Source organism: Camponotus floridanus, unplaced genomic scaffold, assembly GCF_003227725.1.
Source record: "Camponotus floridanus strain SB8 unplaced genomic scaffold, Cflo_v7.5 scaffold2, whole genome shotgun sequence".
Lineage (NCBI taxonomy): Eukaryota > Metazoa > Arthropoda > Insecta > Hymenoptera > Formicidae > Camponotus > Camponotus floridanus.
Window position 1 is genome coordinate 4,201,762 of NW_020229325.1, and position 20,529 is coordinate 4,222,290.

At 34.2% G+C, this 20,529-nt stretch overlaps 1 protein-coding gene across 3 annotated transcripts in view; it reads right to left on the reverse strand.

Moving 5' to 3' along the window:
• Positions 1 to 4,081: 4,081 nt before the first annotated feature.
• The window catches only part of LOC105255617, a 66,301-nt gene continuing 49,853 nt past the window's right edge, over positions 4,082 to 20,529 (reverse strand). For all 3 annotated transcript variants that reach the window (XM_025408183.1, XM_025408182.1, XM_011265016.3), the window contains 2 exons: positions 7,911 to 8,211; positions 4,082 to 7,678 (listed from right to left, as the gene is read on the reverse strand). In XM_025408183.1, the coding sequence (XP_025263968.1) occupies positions 7,547 to 7,678; positions 7,911 to 8,211 (433 nt within the window). In that variant the 3' untranslated portion in view covers positions 4,082 to 7,546. The remainder of the gene's footprint in view (positions 7,679 to 7,910; positions 8,212 to 20,529) is intronic.

Below are 20,529 nucleotides of genomic sequence, written 5' to 3' on the forward strand. Positions count from 1 at the left end.
TTGAAACCTGATGCGTTATTTTTATTAGAGAAAAATCGGTTTTGAAGTAGTCATAAATTACTATCATGCAAAGTATACAAGAATTATAAACACCCTCGTAAGTGTCATAACAGATGAAGTAAGATTGAAGTATTATCCGAAAAAGATTAATTTTTTCATTCAATTAATAAATAAACACACACAACTTCTATGTCGGCGACTTAAATTTTCAATAAAAATCCTCCCATCAATGAATATCAATTTTCATATGATTAATAATAAATATGCCTTAAAAGCGCAAATCTTTCATTAACTCATTCTGTATTTTTTTATATACTTATATATTAAAAATTATTAATATTTAAAATTATTAAAAATTAAATAAAATTATTAAAATATTTATTTATGAAAAAATCATCAATGGAATTTTTATTTGTTAATTTAAAGTCTCTTTGAATCTTAGAAATAATTCAATTACCTTTGCTACTTATCGTGCTTATAATAAAGTGGCGTTAGAAGAATGAATAGATATGCAAGTCTAAATGCATCGGGAGACACACGTGGATTTATCGTCGCCGATTTAAAAGGCCATTGTTGTCACGATCATCCCGACGATCTGGCTCGTTTTAAGGGCACGCGCATGAACAATGCGATCTCTGAACCTTTAATAGGATACGTTCGCTTTTAATAGGATGCACCGCCGTTTCTGTTGACATTTTATTTCTGCCACCGATATCGAACCAATTGTCAAACCCATTGCATTCCGACAACAGTAGCGACCGATACCGATCCCATGAATTGAATCAAGAAAGAAAGGAATTTGAGATAATGTTACACGTATTTTATAATAAAACAAATACACTCTTAATGGAAAGATTTTGCTGTTCAAACCATACCAAACTCTTTATTCAAATTCAGATACGTGATAATCTATTAATGTAATGAAATCCTTCCTTCATTAATTGAACCACTATCGATAAATTATGAGATTATCCCCGAAGAAGTCGAAGTCTCGAAAAATTAAGAAGCCAAGGATTCAAAGATGTATGACGAAATCTTATCCTTCGATTATATTTAATCGTAGAATGCGAATTTTTGACTGTAATGTTGTAACTATGAAGATTATCAATATACTGGAGAACGAAATGCGACGCCATCACTCTCGAAGTTACATAACTTTGGCAAAAGGTTCGATACACCTCCTCTCTCGTTGAAGAGAAGTCTCGAGGAGATGTACAAAAATATTCTTGCGCAACGCGAGCACGACGTACATGTAAAATTATAGTCCGGTATTCACGCAACGACGCGATATAATAAATAAAATGTTATTCATCGGGAATTTTTACCGCGAAAAGTGAGAGAGTAAGTCGTAATCGTCGTATTATTCTGATTTATCTCTTGATGTTTCTACTAATAAAATTTAATGTGGACAAATTCTCCAAGATTGAAACATATTAATATCACTTTACGCATTAAATGTTAATTAATTTGCATATCGTCTTAACTGTTGTATATCAATTTATCTGTCGTTTCCTTTTGTAAAAAATGATAAATTAAATATATTGTTCAAACATCTTGAAGAAAATAAAGGCTTTTCTCCTTCGCATAAAATAAGTGTAACATAAGTAATTAGATTATTGTTTCGATTCATGAGATAAAGTCTAATTTATATACAATTTTTTCATCTATTATTTTTTAATCATAATAATCAACTTGTCGAAATTATCGAAAAATTTGTCTAGAATTTCTTAATCTCAGGTACGAGAGAACTATAATTGATTTATTACTTCTTTTTATCTTGATCATAGGCGCCATAATCTGTCAGAAATTGTCTAGAATTAATCAAGTTAGCATAATTTATGTTTGTGCAAGAGTCTGAAAGCATCTTTGAACAGACACTGACCGTTTCGTATTCGATCATCGATTCACTATCATTTCATAATTTCATCCGTTTCTTCCCACGACGCTTGCTCAAATGTCAGTTTTAAAGATATATGTATGTGCATATACGCGAGGATCAAAACCGGAAAGTATATAAATAAATTTTAATAAATTTTAATTATATCATATCTTAACGCCAATCAGTAAAAATCACATGACTCTGGTTAAAGTTTAATATGTAACAATAGGGGATCAAGATATTATCGCATTGTCCTTATGAGACATCTTATGTAGTGAAAGGGGAGATAGCAAGTTTCTATTCTGCACGTTATATAATACGTTAATCGAATTAATCAATACGCACATATAAGACTATGTCTTATTACAGTTTCTTCTTTCCCAAAAATGCAAAATTTAGTCATGTAAAAGATTTTATAAAAACAATAACAGTGAAGAATAAATTTCTATTATTCAATCTAACAAAAAATGTGAATAATTTATCAACAATATAATTAAACAAGTAAATAAAATAGCCTTATTAAAGATAGTGGGTCAAACTACTCTAGCACGCTTCTCGTTCGGTCTGATAATTGTCGTGTTCGCTCGTAGTTTATTTTTAATTATCGCTACGACGTTCGAGAGTATCACGAGGATGGTTGAGGGGATCGTGAATGAAACGAGCAGTGGCGCGTATTGGAGCACGCGTACGACGCGAGTTACCGAGACTGAGATTATAGCTGACATACTTTCGTGTATCGATCCTAAATAGGTAGCCAACTCCCTGCAAACCAATAATGGCACGATAAACTGCGCGTTTATTTAACGATAATTAATACGCAAGAGAACATACTTAGTTATTTTATAAAATTAATTGAAAAAAAATTACAAATAATACAACATATAAATATAATAAAATAATAACAATTAATCAAGACAAATATATATAAAATTAATAACATAATTGATTTAAATATTATCCGATAATAATTTAAAAATTTATATTTTACATAATGTAAATAAATGAGAAGAATACTGAATAGTCATTTTTAGATGAACTTTTATCACGAAAAGATTAGTAATAAGAAACTTAAAGAGGTCGTTGCACCAATAAATCAATCATTGGCAAAACGCCAAAAAGATTAATGCCCCTAGATAATAACATCCTATTGTAAATGAAACAAACCTGGATCTCGTAAAGATGTGTGCATATCACTATATATCCCGTGTTTGTAGTATCAATTAACATAATCTCGGCTGTCTTCAGGATTTCGTCACTTGACGTTCATCGGCGAAAGGATCGCAGATTGTGAATCTGTCCAAGTATATAATGGATGCATAGAAACATAAAGAAATATCGTAGGAAAAACAGTGGAAAATTATAAAACGCGCTATTTTATAGTTTAATTCCTTGCATGGCGAAATCATCCATTAATTTCATCCATTAAATCTTGATTATGTATAGATGGCAAAATTTATTGCGTAGCCAAACAAAATAATATAGTTTTGATATTTACATCATTTTATAACATCGCACGATTATCAATAATCGACAGATTTTTTTTATTAGCTGTTCTATAGAAAGAACATTTTCAATGTAAAACTTTTATTTGTATATATGTAAAGATTTTAGTTGCAATTTCTTTTCCAATGTTTTTAAATTATGGAATTTCAAGATATGGAAAATTTCTTGAAATAGTAAAAGAATTCCTCTTCCTCGATAAAAAGCGAGTCAATAACGCATGATATTTACAAGCGAATAACGTGTTAATGTGTGTCATTGCAAGTTTATATGATGGATGAAGTCGAGAGGTATTTCGAATTGATCAGCTGTTTTGCATGCTCAATAAATAATTCATTTTTCGTAATTCAGACACTTCAATCAACATCATGTGAGTCACTAATGAGCAGCAATATAAGAGTATTATAATTTTTAGCTACGCGTTTCTCTCCAAATTTATATTTTCTCTTCGTAATTTATTATTTCGTATTTTTTTGAAAAGGAAACTCTTGAATGCCGAGAGGATGGGCGGTGATTTATTGGAAGTTGTTGGCCTACAAGAAGAGATCCGAAGAATCACAAACTCATAAAATTTTTATATATTACACAACAAATTATATAGTTATGACAGTAATTTCGACAACTAACATACTTTAAATTTGTGATATTTTGGATCCATCTTTGTAAACCTCGTATAAGTAGTCGCAATACATTCTTCACATGTTATTTTTTTTTAACAAGACATTTAATATTCGTTTAATATCTGTAAGCTCAGCAGAGTCAACATTTTGCGTGGGAACAGACGTTAAGAGGTTCTCGTGTGTAGGTATGCGCGTTACAGATCTCTCTCGTTTGCACTGCGCTGCGCAAACTGCGCTCGATCGCTCTTCGCGGCACGCGAAATATCGAACATTTCCGGATCCGTCAAAATCCGGAGAATTCTTTTGAAGATTAACGTAAGCTATGAGAAAACACGTTGTAAGAAAGAAGCAGATAAAGAATGGGAAAAGTAAAGATACTGTTTCATACTATTTTCTATGAGACTAAAACTAAATTATTTTATATTGTTTAATATAAATTATTAATATCGCAATAGTTTTTAAAAAGGAGCACATATTTTACAATTCAAAATTCAAATTTCTAACAGATTCAGTATCGCGTGGTATACTCCGCATGCAACGATATATATAATATCCTTTTTCTTGATATTATTGCGTAGGATTTAAAACAACTACAATATATATAAAAAGATGTTTTTTTTAATCGCCGCCACGAAGAGTTAACATCTCCCGATACCTTCGACTAGTTCGCACAATAAATTGTTTTCATCCATTAAAAATCGCCATTGTAGAAGCAGGAGGCGCCGAAATGTCTCCCTCGAGCGGCTCGTTAATTAGGAAAATAGTATCTTCGATACCGTTCAAACAATCCGGTTTCTCTCCCCGGCACCTCACGCACTTCCGCTTCGCTGTCAATCAGGGTGAGTCGAATAATACTAAAGTGTCTCGATTTTAATGACAGATTCTGTAATCAATTTGAAGTCAATCGCTCTATCGTATCTTTAACTAGCAAACTTAAATTATATAATACTATAAAATCCATCGTCACAAAATATAAATTTTAAATCGATTCGCCCTGATCAAACGCGGAACTCATTAACGCAGATACACAAAAATCATGGGCGTCGTGAGAAAAGTGCAAGAAAACGCATTTATACCCATTTGAGTTTCCGAAAATGACGAAAATGGTGAACAAACGCTTATTAATTCATTTTATAAAATACTGCTATTAATAATATATTCAAATATAAATAAAAGACTAAAAGAAGAGTCGTCACAAATTCTTTTCAATTCAATAAAACGCACATTTTCACGTACCTATAAAATAATCCTGACCAAAGGATTTTATATGATATTTCAGAAGATAGCTAATAACGATCCTGCGATAATAATGATATGTGAGCCCCGATGAAAAATTCTAGCGGCGCCCATGACGATAATTAATGAAATGTATCTAGATACTCGGTCGAACATAACGAAGCTTCAAGATCGAACCCTCGACATGCTCAAAAGGCGCAGTTCTCTTCATCATGATTGATCATAAGAGAAGAGTTAACTTTCTCTCTTTCTTTCTCGACCTTAAAAAATGTGATATCGCAATAAAATTGACAATAGAATACTTGCATAATCTCTTATAATAAAAAATCCATATATTTTGATCATTGTAAAAAAAATTCGAGATTAATTTCATATTCTTCATAACAGATCAGACTGAGAGATAATTTGAGGGCAACTAACAATTGATTCAACGACACATTTTGAAAGAGACACGCGTGGAGGATGCAAAGAAATGCATAATAAATTTATTATAACCACACCATTCAATACGTTAAGCGTCATTTGTATCCGCGCAAAAATAATCTTCTCTTTAGAATTTCGTAGATAAAATTAGAAATACTATCAACGAGCTGCCTTATTACTAAATAGTAGTACGTAAATAGTAGTTACGGGGAATCAGCATTAATCTTCACGAATGTAAAGATTATATATCAAAATCCTGCAATACGGATTTTTCAGAAATGCAGTAAAAGTAAGCGAAAGACCAAATTGTCAAGAGTAATAACTCTTCAAACAAAAAATCGTTAAAAACGATTAAAGAGATAAGAAATGATAGAAAGATATAAAAAAATTTTATCTACGAAATTCTCCGATAAATTTAATGAAATAAAATGCTTAGCTATTACATAAACTGTGTGTCAAAAATCACGAATTCTCTCTTGATAAAAACTAGTTCTTGAATTATAACTGTAAAATACTGCAAATAAAATCGTAAAATCCATAAAATAATGAAGATTAAATTCTAAACTGATAAACGAATTCAGATATAATAAACTACAGTGTATCTGGCACTCTCTGTACACAATGATGTTTAATGCGTCGAATATCCCTCGCAGTGCATTAAAGAATGATCGAAGCCGCTGAGTTAGCTTCCTCATATATGATGATGTATTTCGCACCGAGATCTACTGGACGAGTGACGTCCTACGGAACTTTACATTGCCTTATCGCGCACTTCTCTCTTTTCGCTAATCATTTCATTCATCCTCATCTTTTCCTTTTTCTCTGTCGTACACTCGCGCTTTCTCTCACGCATTCTTTCTTTCTCTTACTCTATCGTTCTACGCGCACGATGCATTCTCGAAATCACGATAATCTTGACGATAATTAACCACGATAGTAAAAGCATATAAGCTATACAGCTACCATTCTGTATCTACAATATAGTTTTGTATGTATAATATATATATATAGATTTCTTTTTTTTCCTCTTTCTTTTTTCTTTCCGTTTCTTTTCTATCTTTTCGGTCTTTCGCGCCATTGTAAAACGTGTCACTATATCGAGAAACGGTTCAATGTTCGTTCGCGCACTAATTTTCCTCTCGTTTAATCTTTCACGTGGACCATGTAATTTTTTCCCGTGCCCGGAGATAATTTAATGAGAGTTCAATCTTCCTCTATAAGAATTTATTTTTATTGTTATTTTTTTAAGACATTTTAAAAGAAACTTCAACTTCCTGAACCTCTTCAAATTTGTCTGTTCTCTTCATTCTTCAAGTTTTGATCAACCCAGTGTGCTGGTTAATCAAACCTTTTGCGTTTTTCCCTTAAAGTATTGCTTCTCGTTTTCCTTCGTCGAAAGTTCTTTGCGATTAAAAGACGCAAAATTTCTTTGACATTTCATTCGATTTCATTATCCATTTCAACTTTAGGTTTTCAACAACCTGATACTTTTTTATCTATCCCTTCCTCGTAATCACATACATTCTCTTCATTTCAAATATATCTTTCTATGTTTTCCCAATATCATTTTTTTACCATTATAAAGATGAAACTCTCTTTTGTCTTTCCGAGAAGTCATCTTCTGTCTTCAGGTCCCAAGCATGTCCAGAATGCTAGCGTTTTTTTTGTGCTCGGAACGGCATTTCTTTCGAGACAATTATCTCCAGTTGTTTCTTCATCGACGCGTCCTTGGTGCGTCTCTCGTCTCATGCTCTTCGATGCTTCGAGCTGCCCAGCTGCGACTTTTACGGAAGCCTCGAAACCGAAGAGTTCCTGAAATCACACTCCCAACAGTAGAGGAGGATCCGTCTCTCGCGTGCACGTCTCTGCCGCCTGCATCGCGCAGTCATTACTGCAGCACGCAGCATTTGCACTTAGGCTTCTTCTTCAGGGTGACGTGCTCGACCTGTGACGCGTCGCCTGGACCTTGCGCCGTCATCCTTGCAACCTCCACGGTCGCGGTTCTAGACGATGCAGCGACCTGAAGCATCAACGGAAATATTTCATCTTAACAAACAATTATTAAATTATGAAATGATGCATCTGGGTCGTACTTTATATCTTTTAATCTTAATATTGAAGATTTAATTGGATAGATTGTTAGATTTTATTTAGACATTGTTCGAGTGATTGGGTTATATTAAAAATATATTGGCTTAAATTAAGAAAGATTGCATAAGCTGCTGACCAGTAATATATTTTTTATTCCTCACCTTTTCATTGACAGGCTGTTGATTGCTTCCGCCTTTGGCGGGGGTTCCACCATGAGCGCTGCCGTTTTCTTGACCGGGCCTAGGTGATGAATGACAGTTCGCGGATTTGAGGAGTGGACTGGTACTCGACGAGTCATGCTCGGCCGATTTGCCAGTGGCATCGCATCCCGGCAATGGCGGCGCGTTTTGACCTGGGGTCGGCGTGATCGGCTTCCCGCCTTTTATCAGCTCGACAATCTCATCGGCTTCGCGGGAAAGATCGCCATCCGGCCTGAATGGATTGTCCCAACCGCTGTCCGTGCTAAAGTTAAAAAACATTTTCGTAGCATTCAGTTCCCTTCAATTTCTTTTTTCGTTCATATGAAAAATTTTTAAATATTCAAGATAATTTGTGAAAATATATTTTTTTATTCAAATCTATATAAATATAAGATAAAGGCTCTTATAGAAAATTGTTGAGATAAAGTCATCACTTCTTTTGTAAGTTTTTAACTATTAAATTCATTAAATATTTTTAAATGTTAAAGATGTTTTTCCTTTGAAAGCGTGGAATTAAAATTCATAATTTATTTAAAACTAGAATAAAGAGAACACGAGTAACTGCATTATTTATACTTTTTTAAATTGAATTAATAAAAAAGATTATTTTTATTTATTTATAAGTAAGTGTAAATGAAACTAATGACATCATATTATGAAAATTTTCTTTAAAAAGGAATCTGTTACAATTTTATATCAGAATAAAAAAAATAACTCATTAATATTTTATATCATATAATGAATGTATGGCACGTGTTGCTATCATATGAGATCTTAATAATGGATCTTACTGTATCAATAAAACGCTTTGTATGGAAAAGATTTCGAATACGAGATAAAGATCGTTGATACGCTGGGAAGAAACTGCTTCAATGAATGAAACTGAGATTATTTAAGCAAATGTAAACTTCACAGATTACGTTAATGCATGACAGAAAACTTAAGATATCATTTATAATTTGCAACAGTGAAAAACTATCAAATTTATTCAATTTACCTTGAAAATTTACGCGAATTCTGAATATTCGGAAAATGGATTTTTCGAATTTGCATCTTTTTATTTTTCGAACACAAAGATATCGCATATATATTTTAATTTCAGTCAATGCTGTTAATAATTGTCCGCTATGAATAACAAATACGTAGAAAAAAATTGTAAAAGGCTCTTCCTTCCGTAGCTCGTTTTCTCTAATTAAATTCCAATTCATGGAGCGCTAATTACGGAATGATTATCTTGGAGTGAGCTTCGCGTCAACACGAGTCCGTGATTCTCAAGATATACCGTAGATAAGAAAAGTCGCAACAAACGAGAATGCAACTTTACGTCTGACGAATAATTATACAACTACTTTGAAAAATATGGAAACACTTATCGTAAAAAAAAATAAAAATTTCATGAACTAGATATACGATAAAATAAATGGAAACATTTATATTATTCTTTACAAATTCAAGTATTTCCGTGACACGTAAATACATATTGATCATACACACTTTTTACAGCGATTATTTTATTTTTTTTTTAACAATAGAAATACCAAGCTTAATTTATATATTTTATAATACATTTTATATATTAATTATTAATTTTATATATATTAATTATTTTATATATATTAATTATTATTCGTATCATTTATTGTCGATTTATCGCTACAAGATATTTACCGCCTTACTCGTCCACGATGTCACGCAAAAGAAGAGATATCAATGCTATTAAATTTAAATAAAGCATCTCTATTTTAAATATACAGCTAGAGCAACATACCAATTAACTGCAGGCGCAGCGCGAATGTCACGTCGAAGTAAATTACGTTCAATTGTGCGATCGCCGCGCCTGCCCCGACGACCATGACATTAGCATCGGCATTGTGTGCTGCGCTTAATTGCGCCGTTCCCGTTGGTGCACTGTTACTCGCCTCGCTATCGGAGCGCACGTGCGCCCTCGCGCGCATCTACCTACGTGTGTACGCGAACTTCCGGCCGATTTGCACGGTGCTTCCTGATCGCGGAGGAAATTAAACACGCTGAGCTGCTCTCAGGGCCGCGCAATTCGCTCGCGATTAAATTAAAGTCGCGAAATTCAGAGGCACAAGTGACATATTGAAAGTATTATCGCGTCAGTCTTTTTTTTAAATATTTCATAGATAGACACAATTCAAATATAATGTTTTATTAAAATTCGCTAATATACTTTATTATAATTTGATCTATAATTGCCGTATAAGTTCGCGCGACTGTCATTATTCGATCGAATTTCTCGATCTTTGACAGTTAATTTCCTGTTATCGATTTAATGTGTATATATGTTTCTTACACTGAGAGTCTATACGATGGGATTATCGCTATTGGAATAAGGTCTAGTCTAGGATAGGAAATGAGGCTCGATTCAGATTTCCGACAAGACGACGATCGCAATCGATACAACTTCTATTTTTCCTCGAATTCTTATAAGATTATCCGATCAATTCGAGATAATCTTGCTAAAGGCGATTCAGGACTCGATTGAGTTTCTTTTATCCTTTCGTTTCTTTTATTATCCTTTTCTTATATATATATACGTTTAATCATTATTTTTAAATACGTTTACGTTGACAATTTTTCTATTTAATTTAAAAATTTTCTAAATAATATAACAGATAATGAATCGAATATTATATACAATTTTTCACATTAAATTATTTATTAATTAAATAATATTAACTAATTTGTGCTAATGATCGAAAATATTGAATGTTATTAATAAATTATGTTAAGTTAAATCAATTCCAACGTATCCACAATTATTATTTAAAATATTCTATTTAACACTTTTCGATATCATTATAATTTAAACAAGAAGAAATTTGAGACTAATATAAATCAAATAAATTGTAAAATTGTTGTGTGTATATGTATATATATTAAAGAATAGATTTATTTTTTAACATTTATTTTGTTTCTTCTAAAAACGATGATTTATGAATTTATCACAATATATTAAACTGTTAAGTAAAAACCAAGGCGCAATAATTGGAGCGCAAAAAAAAGAAAACTTTTTTTTAGTGACATATATATATATATAATTTAAAATACATTAATAAAAAAGAAGAAAAACGAAGTCTTTTCTTACGCTCTAATTATCTCACCTTGGCTCTTACTTGCTAATTTTATAATTTAGTAATGATATTATTACTTTGAGCTAATTCTTAAATTTTTATTTATGTATTAAGAATAATTTTGTACTCTTTTAATCGCAAATTGCTCCTTTTTCGCGATATCAAATGCGACCGTCGCCATTCGTTGGCAAATCTCTAGTTGATATGTAACCATCGTCTACATCTATATAGTTAGCCAGGGGTTGAAGACCCCCGAGAAAGAGACGTCGTTCTTTGCTCTTTGAGCCGACGCGGCGCATAGTTCGAGCATGGCCGCACAGCGATCGAACCTAGTTGACTATTCTCGTGATGAAAAGAAAGCGAGACGTGAACCAAAGACGTGGAGATGGGAAAAGGAAGCAAAGGAAAGCATGAAAGGGAATGCGGAAGGAAAGCAAGAGATGAGGCGATGAACGAGAGGAGATCAAAGATGAAGAGTACCGTTGTACATGAAATGTCGTTCTAGTATATTCAGATAATTTCCGAGAAAAGAAAAACACATAAAAAGGATGGCATTTCATTCTGTCTATACGATTTTATAAATTTATCATTTATAATATAATTTATAATATAATTTAAGAATCGCAAACGTCTCGCACACAAGAACTGAAATACATGTTTGAAAAAATGCTCAATGATTAAAAAACATTATGTTACATTTTTTGTAAAACTGGAACTTTGCGACATTTCATATGCAGCGATTTAACGGATGATGCGATGGGAACAATGAAGAAACCAACAAAGATCTACAAAAGAGATACTGAAAGAGACCGTGCTTATGTAAAGGAGCTGACGAGTACGATTACCTCTCGTTGCCATCAGTGTCCTTGGGCACCTTAATCACGTAGTACACGTGGCCGCCGTGGGTGGTCGTCATTTTTCGATTGTACCCAGCAACATTTGACAGCGGCAATTTCTGCGAGATTTCTCTCCTCTCTTTCTCTTTCTATCTCCTTCCTTCACTTTCTCACGCTCCACCGAGCACGAAGTCGACTCTCGTATACTTCATCGTGCCTTCACTTTCATAAAAACTCCAGATTAACCAGAAGACCGATCGGAACGTCCTCGCTTCGACGAAGAGGAACTTGGCCGATTTCGCGCAAACAAACTTGAAGAGCAATGTAAGATTTTATTTTTAAGCGCCTTCGCGCGTAGCGGGAGATCTCTTCTTCCTCTCTCTCTCTTTCTCCCTGAGATTTGCTCCTTTCCTTTCTCGTACTCAGCGAGAAAGAAAGAGAGAGAAAGAGAATCGCGCGTTATTTCGGAGTTGGTTACGCTTGCCAAAAGGAAAACCTTCCATCGAGTATGTTTTGTGTTTTGTTCGATACGAAATCGTCTATCGAGTGTTTATCCAATTCTCTTCTGACGTAAAAACCATAAGATTGATGGAAGAATCGAACGTAAACGATATCTTCCGGAATTAGCACGAAGACTCACAATCAATGAAAACAACAAGATGTATTGGTTTTCTTCAGCAGCATATCAAGCACAAAAGTATATAAAAGCATATCGTCTTGTGACGAATTTTTAGTAAATGAAACGTATATTTTTTCAAGATACATCAGAAAGTATCACGTAAAGATAATTTTTTCTAAAAAAAAAACAAATATATAAAAATTAATTTTATACATTCGTTTTCTTTGGAAAAAATTATCTTTAATTTAAAAATTTATTTTTATATATTCGTTTTTTTTAGAAAAAATTATCTTTAATTTAAAAATTAATTTTTATATATTCGTTTTTTTTTTTAAGAAAAATTATATTCTCTTATGTACCTTGAAAAAATATACGTTTCATTTACAAAAAATTCATCTACTTTACATATATTTTAAATATGTACGTACATATATTAAATTATCGTAATGTAAATAACTAATAAAAGAAAAGGATATATATTGCGATATTTAAATAGGTTTTTCTTTTCGATCTAATCAATCAACCATTTGCCTATATTTAATTCTTTTATATACATTAATGTGTCTTATCTGACATATTTCTGGGATACTTCATGATAATAACTCAACATGTCGCCGAACAGGCTTTGCCGGGATTCGCTTCCGTCACATGAAAGTTGCGGCAGATTTGTACGGATGTGCGACCTATTTCGGGAAAGTCCGTGACCCATTTTCTCCTCTCTCTTTCTCTCCGACATGGCCGTCGCGCGAAGTCGTTTGTTAAATCAGCTTCCCACACATGTGCTCGTTAAAAGAAATCATTCTTTGGCGATTTGTTCATCCGCGATAGTATTTTCGAGGATGCGCGCAGAGGCAGCTCGAAAATAGCCCGGAAATTTACACGTTGAGTCAGCGCTCGAAGTAGAAACGCGTTCCACTCCTTGAGAGGGATTCGCATTCTATTTGCGCTTTTTTGATACATTTAATATGGCCGTTCAAGTTTGAATATTACGCCGATATAAAGAATACATGTCAAGACTGATTATGTAGAAGGAAAGGCTCAAAAAGTGATACTTTTAACGTTGAATAAAGCGCTAAAAATCGAAAAAAGTCGAAAAAAGTTCTTTTAAAATATGAATGATATTTTGAAAAAAAAATCAATTAGCCATATTTAATGCTAAAGAATTTACATCGTAAAAGTAAAGAAGGAGAAGTTGTAGGATATCTGACTCAGTTGTGCAACTAGTTGCCTAGTGTAGCACGAATGGTATCGATTTGGTACTGTTTACGTACAATGTACGGCTTCAATGATTCCTCGACGAAGTGGCACGCGAAACACGGATTTATCGAGAATCCTACTAGTCTCTAACAAAGGCGGATCGTAATTAGCTGTGCTATATTTGAAAGAAAGGCAAGTTCAGGCTATTTTCTACGGATATATAGAAAAATAGATATAACTCTTAAAAATACGTAATTAATATTTAAAAACTTGTTTTAATAACTCGTGCATATATAATTACGAAATCTTCGTGTTAGTTTAATAAAACATTTTTTAGAAACAAAAACCGTATACATAAATTAAAAAGTAAAGTAAACGAGTACAAGTAAATAAAATGGAAGAAAATATGAGCGATATGAAGAAAGAAGCTTGAAGCAAAATATTTTAAAATAAGACACGAATGAAGAATACGAGCATTTTTCTTCAAGAAATAAGGAACTACCCGTTAACTCGCTTAAGATTCATTCACTTATCGGCGAAGCGTAACACGCACAAAGAACTCTTCTTCTCTGTGAATGAAACTCTGTCGACCAATTAACAGATCTCATATGGAGGGACACTCCACTTATCTCGGTTAGTCATTGAATTCGTTAGTCATATCGAATGCTTTTCTCAAGTTCGCATAAGTAGTAAATTCGTACGAAAGTTCAGAATTTAATTAAAATCACATGTAATAATATGTAGTAATATGTTAATATGTCACAATATAATTAGAAATTAAATATAAAAAAAAATAAACAAATAAAATGACAAAATATTTTTTTATAAATATATCTTTTAGAAAATTGAAAAAAATAATAATTTTAATCTGAAATATTGATAGAGCATCTTTCGAGTAACCAATTAAAATAATTAAATTAATATCTTTAATTAACTCAATTTATTTATACTTTCACACGAAGAAGGAAAATATTCCATTTTAAAATCAGGCAGACTAATATGATTGATCACAAAGTTCGTGCGAACTTTCTCATGTCTGTATGAACTTTCTCATTCGAAATGTCCGTTATCACCTGATGAAATATTGACCTTTTCACGAACTCGATATCCACGTGTGTCTTTTAATCGCCGGAAGGTAGATTATCAGCCACTGAATATAGTGAAAAAGTCAGTGTGGCATCTTGAATGCATCATTCGAAAGGGTTAAAGGTCCAAAGGGGAAAAATGGATGGTTCTGCGCTTTGTACTCCCGATTCCGTTACAATCAAAGTGCCCGCCGGCAACCTTACTCAGCGATCGACTATTTCGAGCCATTTGACATTTTCAGGATCCCGATTAACGGCCGACACGGCCTCGCCTTGCTTGTCTAACGACGCACCCTCTTACAGGGTGCATACCGCCGCCTTTCCCTTCATGCTCAGCGATTATGGGGGTCGCACGACTGGGGTGAGAATATGGGTCACGGCTGCTTCTACGTGAATACACGTCTTTTTTGTAGAAAATTCGATTGAATGCTTTTCAGTTACGAATAAAAACAAATCAAATAAAATGACATAATTAGAGAGACAGAAAGAGAGAGAGAGAGAGAGAGAGAAAGAGATGAAAAATATCTAACAAATATCTAATAAAAAAATATCTAATAAAAATATCTAATAAAAATATCTAATAAAAATATCTAATAAAAATATTTAATAAAAAATATCTAATATCTAATAAAAAATATCTATTTAATATGTGCGTATTAAACAAATATTTTAATAAATAAATTAAATAAAGTGAGACATTCTTTTTTACAGAGCATACATGATGAAATAAAACATGTAATTTTTATGATTAAAATTAGAATGGTTGCAAGAAAGAATATTTTAATTGTAGCTGGAATTTTTGAAGCTGCTGGGCCGAAAAACAGTTCTTGAGAAACAAGAAATTATTGGAAAAAGAGAACAAGCATTATGACCTAGTTTCGCGATCTGTGCCGTATATGGGCCACTGAGTATAAGGTCACGCAGCATGGGGAGGTACATGCGTGCGTTTGCGCCGCGTACCATCGTCATGGATTTATCACGCCGTTGTGCGGCTGCGTGATCGATTTCATGTACCTGGATCAGACTCTCCGGCGCTTGTAGATAGAATAGGAGGGACACGAGAGGGATGAATGTAATACTCAATTACCCTCTGATTACTGATATCTGGAACGCCATGTTCGCAATAATCGGTCCATCGCGCTTGAAATTACTTCAAGTAACTCGTGATTGTTGGAGTCGCGAGTCCGTGCAAGATTATGCTTACTTTCAGATAAATTAATTAATAATTTATAAGAGAATAAACAATACTAATGAAAAATCTATATTTTAATTCAAGTAAATTTTAATCTAAGAGAACTTTGAATCGAGGCTTAATTCAAAAAGGATGCTCCTTTTTTTGCTAAAGTAATCTCCGAATTATTTATTAAAAAATGTATATATTAGATTTAAAATCCATTAGAATTTTTGATGTTAAAATAATTATATACTTCTACGCTTCTAAGCTTTTGTACGTAGAAAAATTTTTTCCGCAAAATTCTATGATGTGATTAAATGCAAATAAGATATTTATTCGCTTTTAAACAAGCTGTCGTCGTTTACTGTCGTCATAGAAGTTAGCATAATCTATTTAACGACGTTACTTGCGTTTATCGACGCATAATTGGTAATTGACGGTAATACGAGGACCTATGCGACCGAATTTCCCGTGAAGGAGTTTAATGGAGATCAACGAGGTAGAGGGCGAGCGTCATTCAAATGAGGAGATCGTGAGAGTGCGAGGGCAAAAATTATGTCACGATAGCATCGCTTGACCGGCCTGTTGTTAAGTTTTAAAGCGAGATTTACGCTTCGACATATCGTGTTAATCCATTCGTGATCGATTTTAAAGTTTCAGGGAATATTAAATTTTATTCCGTCAAGTTATCGTTTTTTATTAACTTTAATATTAAATTTTTTAAAGTGCAAAGTAACCAGAGAAAAGTTGTTAACTTGAAAACTCACCGAATAGTTGCAAATAATCGTTCGAAAATAATTAGATTAAAATAGTTTAAGTTAAGAATTTTATTCTGTATTCACAAAGTCGCCAAGAAAACTTCTACTGCTTACGAGGATATTAATAGTGCATTCCGATTCTTCTATTTTGCATTAACAAGAGCCGGTCGAAGCGCGCACACGTCTACGAAGTATGAGTTATTATTATCCTCGTGGTAATGCGCGTTTTTCTCGAACATGCGACGAAAGAGAGAAAGAGAGAAGAATATCCGTTGAAAAATTCACGTCGTGATCGCCGCCATCGTCTCAACCTATTCGTTTCTCTTCGAGATATATCTCGGTACATCGTTTTACTCGCGATTTTACGCTCTCGTAAATGCTTTTTCCAGACTTTACGAACGATACGCTTGCCCGAATATAATAAGTCACGTCCTTCTACCGTGCCTAAAATCCGTTCTGGTTAATAATAATCACATAAAGACTTTTAAAACTTAAACCGTAAAATAATTATTGCTTTAAGTGTGGCAAAAATCAGGAATGAATATTTTAGATTAATATAGTAACTTCAATATGAATCTTTATAAATTTTATAAAAATCTATTTTATGTTTGTTATCTCTCTCTTCCTTTCCCTCATAGATGTAGAGAAATAAAATTATTAAAATATATAAAATAAACGACACGGTTGCCTGAATAAAAAGTCACGTCCTTCTACCGTGCCTAAAATCCGTTCTGATTAATAATAATCATATAAAGGCTTTTAAAACTTAAACCGTAAAATAATTATTGCTTTAAGTGAGGCAAAAATCAGGAATAAATACTTTAGCTTAATATAATAACTTCAATATAAATCTCTTTATAAATTTTATAAAAATCTATTATATTTTTGTTGTCTCTCTCTCCCTCTCTCCCTCATAAATGTAGAAATAAAATTATTAAAATATATACAACAAACGATAATAAATGTTTCGTGATTATATGCCATTGGATATTAATAATTTGAGATCAACGATGTCACGCTTGGCGATCGTTTGACTGAAAGAGCAGTTCACGCTTCTACGCTTAATCAAGCAATTAGGCGATCAACGGGGTTCATCTCATACGGTCCTAAACCTCTCCATGGCAGGTCACGGCTCTCGACGAAGTCGTCGTTTCTCCGCATGCTATCTTTGGCACGCGCCGCTCCGACGTGGACACATTCGAATCATCCCGAAATTCCACCTCGCAAGTCTCGTCACTTTCACAACGTGAAATTTCACGTCCGCAAAAAGCATTGTCTAATTTTAAAGTCAACAAATTTAAAAAAAAGAAACAATTCACTATTAAGTGTTAATTCTTTAACATTTCTTTGTATATCATCTAGATCTAGTTATAAATATGATACAATCGAATATTAATGCAAATATTGAAGTTGGATATTATTGTCAATTGTTGAGACACAAATAAAATTTGTATAATTAAGAGACAAAGGAAAATGCATAGTACATAAACGTGTAGTATAGATCACTGGAAATATACACGGAAGCAAGATGGCATGCGGAAAAGTCGATAACTGACGGTTTATTATTTTTTTTTCCAAGAAACCTGACTCTATCTATTCTTCATTTATTTTTCATTCTTTCGGTAATTTATTCTTCATTTATTTTCGGTTCATTCTTTCGGTAATCTATTCTTCATTTATTTTTCATTCTTTTGACTAATATAAAGCACGGATTTGTAAAAATTCAATTGCACGAAAAGACGTAAAATCGTGTAGAATATAACAGAATTCTGTACAAACAAAAAAATACGCATTGGACTAATTAAATTGTTGCTAAAAAATATAACTGAAAGATATGAAACAGAAAAATTTTTAAATCTCTTAATTCAAAGCAATTTATGTTTGCAGAGTTTCTCGTTTGCAGAATCAACATATTACGAATTTTTAATATAATATATTCATAAGAACTTTGCAACGGCTCGGAAAAATCTCCATAATGAAAAATACATAACATGCGATAGAAAAACTGTGGCTTCACGAGCACTGTGCATTCGCATTCGTTATTTGCGAACGTTTTACGTCGCAGAATTGCGGTCGCGGAATCGCGCGGCCATTGGAATCGCAATTTAGAGTGATTTTCTAATAGAGAAAAATCACGCATGGTACACATCCTCGACGTACGCACGTGCGTCGAGGAAAAAAGAGAAAGAGAGAGAGAGAGAGAACAAATTGCGAAAATTTCATGAAACGAATCGCGCAGTGCGATGAATCCCCAAGGTGATCTTGCGTAGACTATTTTCCGGACTCACTCGTCAAATTTAATTAATCTCGATTAATTTCGATTGATAAATCCCGCAGCGTAAACCGTACTGTTTCACTGTGCCACTGTGTCACCAGCTTTATCACCGTGTAACCGTTGCTTATCACCGCATCATCGGGATGCAGCGATCGCGAGACTCGACACTACCGCTGCATCCGATCGGCTGCATTCGATACGACGTAAAAGAGAGGGAGAAGAGAACGAGGGAAAAAAAGGAGACTGAGAGGAGAGAGAAAGAGAGCAGATGACGAGGAGGAGAAACGAACAGATCGACGATAGAGGGGAACGACGGGAGAAAGAGAGAGAAAGAGCGCGCGCGATTATTCGCCGATGCAGCCGACAGCACGACTGGCGGCGGCGGCCTCACCGCACCTCTGCACATCCACCCACGCTATATCGATCTCTCCCCGTCCTCCGGACACCGCGCTGCGCCGCGTCTCACCTCACCGCACCTCTCGTCTGGTGAACCCGTGCGTGAACCAGGAGCGCAGCGTGGCGTCGCGTCGGTGCCGGGCGCTGGTGTCCGCGATTTGGCGAGGCTGGCATTGGTGGTGGTGATGCTAGTGATGGTGCCGGTGGTGGTGGTGATGCAGGGCTATAAGTCGAGCTCTCTCGGGTGTACGATTGTATCCAATGCGCGCGCGCGTAGATGCATATGAATGGAAGCTGGGATGTGTATACGTGAGAGGACCACTGTAATAGTACCTACGGACAGGTAAGTGTAGGTCTAGATGTGTAGAATGTCGAACAGATATGCGCACTATGTCCACGGATTCTTCGACGAGTTTGGAATCGATTCTTTTTTTAGGCTTTGCTCTTCTCTATGTGAACAATTTTTATAGCTATCCCTGATTTTAGCGAAGCTCTCTAGCTTCTCCCAGTCTTATTTACAATAGTGGGATGAAAGAGAAATCTAAATTAAAATCTGACGAGTTTCTCGGCTTCAGTGAGTCGACTTTTGAGATAAATACTGCAAATTATGCGCGACGAAATTGCTCGGGAATTTGTTATGTACCGGTGGATTTTCACGGGGACGGAATCCGCCGCAGCACGATGGTTTGCATTAGCAATTAGAAACCTTGCGCGATGTATATGCGAATTACGTAGCGTGTTTCACTAAGTAGCAATGCCTGTAAACTGGGAGTGCATAATCGCCCAACCGATCGCGCGTTGTATCGCTTGGAAGATTAGAATCGGAAATATCGAGATGGTCTCGAACAAGAGAGAAAGACTCGACCGGTTCTCTCGGTGCTTTCTTCTCTTCTTGTTTCGCCATTTTACATGCGGACGAATTGCATAAGAATCCAACGTGAGGTTTTAGGATACAACGCGAAAGATAAAACGCTTTATCGCGATCGAGGATTCGTAAATAAATTAGTCATATATGCGAAACGTCAAACGTAATTTTCACTTGAAATGACTTGGAGTAAAATGTATGTTGTCGTTTACTCCAAAGAAAATTTATCTATAATAAATTCACTTTTAGTACGACACATCATTACCATTTTTATCTA